The 9,061-nt window shown below is 42.5% G+C and overlaps 1 protein-coding gene across 2 annotated transcripts in view; it reads left to right on the top strand.

Moving 5' to 3' along the window:
• Positions 1-1,687: 1,687 nt before the first annotated feature.
• Positions 1,688-9,061, top strand: part of LOC310823253 (cGMP-dependent protein kinase 1-like) — a gene marked incomplete at its 5' end in the record, with an annotated part of 93,283 nt that continues 85,909 nt past the window's right edge. The window contains one exon of one of the 2 annotated variants that reach the window (XM_083696056.1): positions 1,688-1,944. In XM_083696056.1, the coding sequence (XP_083552182.1) occupies positions 1,688-1,944 (257 nt within the window). Of the gene's footprint in view, positions 1,945-7,512; positions 7,818-9,061 lie in introns of those variants that run through there. The other variant, XM_083696055.1, reaches the window with a different exon arrangement.

Below are 9,061 nucleotides of genomic sequence, written 5' to 3'. Positions count from 1 at the left end.
AGTGTATTCAGCACCTCTGCAAGCTTTGCATGAACCCCCAAACCTTGTCACCCATTATGTAGAGTTTGAGCTGTAGGCTTTTCTGGCTGAAATGTCGTTTTTTTTATGTTGCAAGTAAAATTAAAGCACTTTTCATATACCGTATACAGGTTGTTTTCTCTTTGTATTATTATTCTTTTGGCCCAATACCAATGTGAAAATGTAGGATGTGTATATCAATTTTTAATGGATACAGACAGTTCCATAAAGGACATTTATGCACAGTTTGTTCCCCATTGTTATAATGACTACAGTGCCAATGTCTGATCTATATGTGATTGAGCTGCACTGCCCATGTCTATAGCCCTTATCATGACCCTGTCTTCCAGAACCTGTCACATCCAATTTGATCACAACCCATGGACCATGTGGTCCACACCAAACCCACTCAACAAAAGCTGTTACAGGCTGTGAAGTTTGGATGTTTGTCATCATGTGCACGCTAACGCTAATGCTAAAGGGTTTTAGTTGGGTTGAAATCTTAAAATGTCACAACTCATCATGATATATGTGTCTGACATTTCATGTGAAAGGCTTTTATTTGAACCCATCCTTATTTGGGATAAAGGGGGTGTGAAAACCAGGGCCAGAATACTACGACTCCAATGGCAAATGATGGATCTCATCACTCTATTTTTAACTCAGAATCTTAATGAAACTTCCCCACAGCACCCAGACTGGCTCCATGAATACATTGAGCTGAAACGGATCTAGGCAGTGGATGAAAAATGATGTGAGGATAATGGTCGACCTTGTTTGAAGACAAGAGTTACAAAGGGCTCAAAATGTGTATCTGAAACCAATGGACACTCTATTCATTGCAAAACTACTAATATTCTACTCTTAATAGCCTATTTTGGAGGTGTGTGCTCATTTGACATTTTAGTTCAGTGTATTAATTTTTTTCTCCTGCAGCCTATATGTTTGTGAGAGCATCAATAAAGACCACAGCTCTACTTTCCAGGCAGCGCCACTTTCCATGCATACAGTGAGGTTGTATCAGAGACAGATATACTATGTAGGTCTACATCCATGTGGCTGGGTTGCACATTGTTGTAACGGGTTATGCATGATGAAAAGCCTGGGAGGCGTGGGTGTTTTGGGGATGCCCGAACTAGTCCTGGCATTCTATGAATCATATCCCTGGGCATATCGAGTTTCACTTGGCTGCGTCAGCTGGTCTCACATTGCAATCGCTCGTTGCGGTTTGGTAAGCTGCTGATTTGAGAGGAAGGTGAACATTTGACAACGCAAAAATCTCCCTCAGTTGTTATGGCTCTCAACGTTGACGAGCTCAGTGATGCAAAATCTGAATCGCGGTTATACTCGACCGGAGCACTCGCCGAGTTTCTGCCCGGTATGACGGCCCGCGTCTTCAAAGGCGAAGCGTTGCTCTAATTGGTTTCTCAATGAAGGATCATCAGTAGTTCCCCGGAGGCTCGGTGGACTAGCGCTGCTGAAGGGGTCCGTCAATCGCCCCTAGCTCGTTTTAAACACCGTTTTCCATCTCCGTTCAGCGCTTTCAGACACAAACACACACGTGGATATTATCCGTCGGGAACAAGGGAATCTGACCACTAGAACCTGTTCGAATATCAACGTTGTCTTTACCTGGGGAAATAGCAGGGAAGTTTTCGTAGATTTCATCATGAGCGACCTGGAGGAGGACTTTGCCAAGATTTTAATGTTGAAGGAGGATAGGATACGGGACTTGGAGAGGCGCCTGGCGGACAGGGAGGATGAGATCCAAGAATTGAAAAGGAAACTGCACAAATGTCAGTCGGTTTTGCCCAGCGCTGAACTTATAGGACCGAGGACCAGGAGGGCGCAAGGCATCTCGGCGGAGCCCCAAACCTACCAGGACCTATCAAGACAAGCCTTTCGGAAATATGCCAAGTCCGACTGGTAAGAGAGTTTGACAGTATTGGTAATTGGAACAGTGTCAACTGAATTTGGTATGAGGCTGCTTTACAGTAGACTAAGACAAGTTAACCTGCAGTGCACCGTCTTCCATAATAATAAGTTACTGATGAGATATAGAGAAATTGTTATCTTTCTTGATGAGATGTTTGGGTTAGGCTTATTTTGCTCTAGTTCAGTTACATTTACTTTAATACACTGTATAGTGTGAGCAAGTTTTCATCAACTGCATATCCTTACTTCGGAGATGAAGATGCATTGCATGAATGGGCCCGAGGTTTCATTCTCGGGACCGATGAAGCAGCTCCAAGGCGAGCTTCAGAGAGAGTTTATAATTGATCCGATCCATCATCGCATTACCACCGGATGGGGAGCGGAGGAAGTACGATGCATTATTGGCTTTTAGTAGCTGGACGCTGAGCGCCCGAAGTGCACGTCTGAGGATATTTAATACTCTATTAGAACACGCTTTGTTTGACCATATGCTTCCTTCATCACCGTGCCTTTTGTAGCGTCAGTGTGATGCTCTCATTGATTAGTCTTCTCTGCTTTGAAGATTATCTGTGTGGAAGTTAAATCACAGATGTCACATCTTGGAAATTAGCCTAAAAGGAACGCATATGAACCAAATTAATTAGAATGTTTACTGAAAGTTATTTTTGAATCAAATGAATTCTTAATTTAGGCCTATCCAATTGTCACATTCAAACACTTGACTATGGAACCATCTACTTTTAAGAGAGTTGCGAGAAACAGATGATTTATAGGCGTTTGTCAAGGCGTTTACCACCACTCCATATGTTATTCCCCTTGTCGCATCACTCATTTGGCAGGCTACCTAAAGTACACTGCGATCTCTTCAAATTATTAAAATAATTTACCCATCTTATTTATGATCTTTCATTTGTTGGGATAACGCACACACACACACACACACACACACACACACACACACACACACACACACACACACACACACACACACACACACACACACACACACACACACACACACACACATTAATTGTCATTGCAATACTCAAAGCTAATCTGGACAAATTACTTTTATTACCGGCGTAATGAGCACAGACAGAAATTACAAATCTAAATTGTGTTAACATGCGCTAATTCATGGCAAGACAATTTCCCACTGGGTCTCATCATTGTTACTTTGCAAGAATGAAACGCCTGGCTACCTAGTTACATGCCCAGCACAATGTGGGTGAGTTTAGAAAAGGGTTCGGATTAAACTGAACCCAATACATTGTGTAGGGCACTGTCTATTTCACTTTGCAGAATTAGCAGTATCCAAAGGCCAATATACTCATTTTGAGGTAACCAGGCCAAAATGATTTGTGCAAGCCAGGATAATGGGTTTGAAAAGGATACACATTAATTCAGAAATGTTTAAAAATCAATTTAATCATATTCACTGATGGTGGTAGGGGGCTTTTAACTGCCTAATCACACAAGAAAGAAGCAAAGCTTACTCTATAATGATAATGTAATTACTATGCATAAATGCACAGTATGAATCAAATGGTTCAATATCTCCACCTAAAACCGAAGAACATGTGTAGAGCTCTCCTCAAAATAGTGGATTTGACCATCAATATTCAGAGAGGGTATGATCAGCAGAGACCAGTATTCCATTTCGACCTATGCTTCCTTTTCAAGTTCCTGCATGGGTGCATGATTGTATAGGCTCACTATAAAAATACATATTCTACTGTATACCCAGCAAAATGTTAATGGCTGTCATTTACTATTTAAATAAGCTAGCTATTCACATGACAAATGCAGCAATAATATCCTTACATTTCAGTAGTTGTTATATTTAGAATTAGAATACCTTGGGGGCCGGTGGGCTGGTACAGTGGCGGTCCAATCCAAGGCCTTATGGAGACAGCCAGCTAATTAAAAGGTGGAATGTCTTTATTCCTGGTTAATGAAGGTGTTCTTAGGTGGTTATCTAACGAGACTGGCATCAGCGGTTTCCACCAGTGAGTCCGTCGGACCACCAGGGGTCAGAGACAGTGTGACCCCCATTAGCGTCCAAACGTGGCAGCAGCCAACAGGCTCCAGGAGCTCATCGTATTTCAGCGGCATGGAGCATCGGATCCTCTCTCTATTGATCGGTATAGGAAAAGGGCTGAGCTGGAAGTTTACCATGGTGAAATTTAAAGCCTGTGTCTCTTGCGCAGAGGTTGTTTGAAGGAGAGTGACAGGGGAAGGTTGTGGATGAGAGCAGGGGGATCAAGTTCAAAGGAAAACAAGAAAAAACATGAAGGGTCACTTGCAACGTGGCTAGCATGTTAGTGGCTAAATTGCGTATATTAAGTATATGTACGTCTCTACTTAATTATCTTTCTGTGCGCACACAACCAGTCAAAAAATGTTCCCATTGATGCAAATTGGAAATGTAATTTGAATTAAGTGTTTCGCGTAGTCTAATAAAGGTGGAGCCCACAGGTTTACTTGGAATTTCTTAACTTGGCATAACGCAGTTCGTTCAACAAAATACAGAAATGAATGGTTATCAATCAATTCATTCAATATCCAGATTAACTTAATACCCGTCATTACCCGAAGCCACGGTGAAAACACCAAACATGACACTCCGCATCGCAATTGCATTTCAGCTTCTTCGTTTACAATTATGGCGTTTAGTCAATCACCCTCTGGTTTACCTGCACACCATGCGGAAATGCGGAGTGCCATGTTTGGAGTTTTCCACTGTGGCTTCGGGTAATGATGGGTATAAAGTTAATTTGTATGGATATTGATTTCCTAGACAAAACATGTAGTAATCCTAGACTATATACTCGTAAACCTTGAATTCCTAGATCTAATATATGTTAAGTTATGGGAACATGTCTCTTCATTACCTGAAAGTGGTTAATTGCAAATGAGATTAAACCTTCAGCATTGCTGCACAGGTGCATCCAATTACACCTGAGTTAGTCCCTGACATATTTTCATTGCAAGTGGGTTTAGTCTTAAACTATTCAGGCAACAGTACCCTGGTAATAAATCAAGGAAGATATGGTAACACATTGCAAGTCCCGGAGGATGTTTAAACATCCTTGGAATATAGATTGGACCATATAATGACAACACTTCTAGTTTGCCAAAAATAACGGGTGCTATCAGTCCAATGACCTGTTAGTTGAGTAATTTGGGTGAGTGATGGTCAATAGGTGTGTGTACTTCTTCGTCGTCAGTTGGTGTACAGTATGCAATGCTTGGCTCTGGAGGTCTGTTTAGCTCCCCATGAATTACGACTGGACCTGGAAGTACAAATTTGGCTCTTGCACTATTCCCTTGCATACATGACAGATAGCTAAGCATCATTCTGTTATCATGTCATGTATTATGTCAGAGACTTGTTAGAAAGTTATTTCCACAACATTGTTGTCCCAAAGCACTCACTATAGAGCTATCAGTGATTCTGCTGTGACAGTGGACCTCATTGCTACAGTATGACAGTCAATTTTACAGTGTTGTTAAGTACAACATTGAATGGTTGTGCAACACCAACTCTATCCTTTTAGAATGTGAAGGAGGCTTCTTCAGACACAGTTAAGCAGAGATAAGTGTGTATCAGAGACAAGACCTAGATGTAGATCTACTTAGTTTATGAGGAGCAATTAGATGACATGCCAGTCTGCTCCTCTAGACATATGCACAAATGACATATGCACAAATGCATGCACGCACGCACACACTCACTCACTCACACACACACACACACACACACACACACACACACACACACACACACACACACACACACACACACACACACACACACACACACACACACACACACACACACACACACAAGGTTTCATTGATCAAAAGTGTTCATGCACCTGACACTCCTTCACTGTTTGCAGCCTTTTGATATTTTATCCCTAACTGCTGTCTTTGGTATCAGGTATGGCCACAAGAGGGCAGTTTTGATCTGTTTTCAAATCATCAGTCCCTGCACTTGAGGGGATGTTACCATTCGAACACATCTAACTCTAACCTTAACTCCAAACTTACCCCTAAATCAAGAACAAATAACATATGCACTTGCTTGTCAGTTAAATAGGACTATTACCACCTCTAACTCTCTAGGGCCACATCGTGACCCCTGATATTACAGTACCCTGAACAGCACTGCAGCTAAAATGTTATTATTACCTCTTTAAGATCTGTCCTATCTGACTTCAGTGAGTGAGTATGAGGTCTAAGGTAGTTCAGTGGGTTCCTGATGAATCATTGGAATAACACTGATGCAAGAGTATTCAGAGCTAAAACACTGTGGATTAGACAGTGTCGTGGTGAATACCCTACAGGAGATTTGAATGCTCATCTTTATCATCATCATCATCATCATCATCATCATCATCATCATCATCATCATCATCCTCCTCCTCCTCCTCCTCATTATCATCATCATTTCTGCATGGTGTACATGTATCTGAATCTGTTGTTTCCCTTCTCCTCCTGTTTCCCTTGTTGACCATTGACTCTTGGCTTGTTGAATCTGCTCCTGTGTGAATTGGTCACCTGAAAGAGTAGACTGGATACTTGCAATGTTGCAATAGCTCTGCCAAGCCCTTTGAAAGGCCAGCTTATAATGTAAGTGTAGTATAAACTAGATGTTATAGATGTCCTGCAGCTATGCTCCTCAAATCTCTACCTTAAATCTTCTTTTCTCAGTCAGTTGACTACAGTCCATCTTTCACTGCTGCTGGACTGGATTATATGAATGTACTAAATGCTGTGTCTCTGTGATAGACTTTTATGCCTCTGACTGTCATTTCATAGCATAATATTTTCTGATCTCTGGGTTAAGATTATTATGATCTTAATGATTGTCATTAGAAGGTGTCCATATGAGGCTTGAGCAGTCTTGGCAAATGGTTATGTCAAAATCCAAGTGCAGTAGCCTGGTTACTAAACACAACATGGCACATATGGGCTCATCAATGGGCTCATTATCAAGCTATACAAATGTAATTGCAGGTGCATTAGAACATGCCCCCAGACAAAGCCAACTTGGAACACGTAGTATGTTGTTCCAGGAGTGGTGTCCCAGGCTTTGAATGTAGCTACTATACATTTCCCCTTCACAGGATTCCAATGGTGCTCTCGCTCTTCCCCCTCACGCGCAGAACAGACTGCATTTTACCTCGGATTCCTGTAGGCACCCTTCTCGCCTCGCCCTCTCTCCGGGTCGTAGCCTGACGCACTCGGGGAGGACGGTGCTCACCGCTGAGACTGAGAGAAAAAACAACTTTACATTTGAGAGAGGCTTTCGGGGTTCACCTTGGCTGTCGCGTCATCCATTGTATTTGCCTCTTTGGATTTTCAACACCAGTCGTCAACGGCAAGCCGTTTGGGAATCAAGGAGAAGCATAAAGCCTAATTCCAAAGCTGATGCGGGATAAAGTAGTTTTTTTTTGCCAGCAAGTAAGAGCGGTGGGTTTAGATTATCATCTTAATAGTTTTTGATAAAGTTTTGTGAAGTATTTTCCTGTCATCACGGATAGCCTAAACATGGGTACCTTGCGCGACCTCCAATACGCGCTACAGGAGAAGATAGAGGAGCTGCGGCAGCGAGACGCGCTCATTGACGAGCTGGAGCTGGAGCTCGACCAAAAAGATGAGCTTATACAGAAACTACAGAATGAGCTGGATAAATACCGCTCCGTTATCAAACCGGCCACCCAACAGGTCCACAAACAGACCGAGCTCCACGAGCATCAGCGGACGAAGAGGCAAGCGATTTCTGCCGAACCCACCGCCTTCGACATCCAGGATCTTAGCCATGTAACTCTGCCCTTCTACCCCAAAAGCCCACAGTAGGTGTACAGATACCACATGGGTAGCCTACCTTTTACTGTCATATTTGCCTTTCTGTGAAATAGCTCATGTTTATCCACCATTGTGCGTTATTACTAATTGCATGTAATCCTTTTGAGGCGCATGCGGTGCATCAGGTAAGGCACCTGTGTGTATAGTGTTTATATTTCAAATTAAGGGCTTCCACTGAATGCACAGCAGGATAATGTATACTGTCGCTCCATGTGGCTCAGTTAGAGTTGCCGGCTCAGTTAGAGTTGCCGGCTCAGTTAGAGTTGCCGTATCTTGTTAATACCGTGGGGGGTATATTTGAATCCTTATTCATTCTCCCTCTCTCTTTAATCTGCTACTTTTTTTTCTATTTCCCAAATGTGGGCTATAGTATTCACTGGTTTTGGAAAAGGATAGGGTATACAGTAGCTACACACACACACACACACACACACACACACACACACACACACACACACACACACACACACACACACACACACACACAGTGCCATTCAGATTCACTCGCAGTCCAACAGTGCAGATCTGAATGTCTATAATTGCATTTTAATCGCTTCTTCTAAAAGTGATATCTGACACTCGTTCAATGACACCTTGGCTAAAACGAGAGTAAATGCTCTATTAGTTACAACATGCATGTGAGTTAGATATATCTCTTTCTCTCTCTATCTACCTTTCTTTCACAAACCAACACGTGTGGTCTCGTTCTTAGAATAGGATTGACAGCTAGAGACATTTCCCACAAGCCTTGTTGAAGTTGGCAGTATTTGCCTGGTGTGTGAATACGAAATCAATACACTCACCTCTCTGAGCATAGGCATGCACGCAAGCACACACACACCACACGCACACACACATGCACACACACACACACACACACACACACACACACACACACACACACACACACACACACACACACACACACACACACACACTGAGTGCCATACAAATTCACTCTCAGTGCTGAAGCGAGTTGAGATATGCTTGGATCTGAAGTAAGTCACCCTCCCCCACCTAAACAATACTTTTCTTTTCTTTTCATGTCTTTACAGTCCTGCTGGATATATTTCATTTTATTTCCAAACATGGTGTTTTACAAGACATGATACATCCAAAGGAACAGATTATAAACATGAATAATGGCTCCTACTGAGACACCAGCTGTGTCCAGGCTAGCCCAGATAAGAAGGGCTTTATCCCGCTGGCCTGTAATGTACAAAGCTTTGAG

Source organism: Argentina silus (assembly GCF_951799395.1).
Source record: "Argentina silus genome assembly, chromosome: X".
Taxonomy (NCBI): Eukaryota; Metazoa; Chordata; class Actinopteri; order Argentiniformes; family Argentinidae; genus Argentina; species Argentina silus.
The sequence above is the reverse complement of the archived record's forward strand: the minus strand, read 5'-3'. Positions and strand labels throughout refer to the sequence as shown.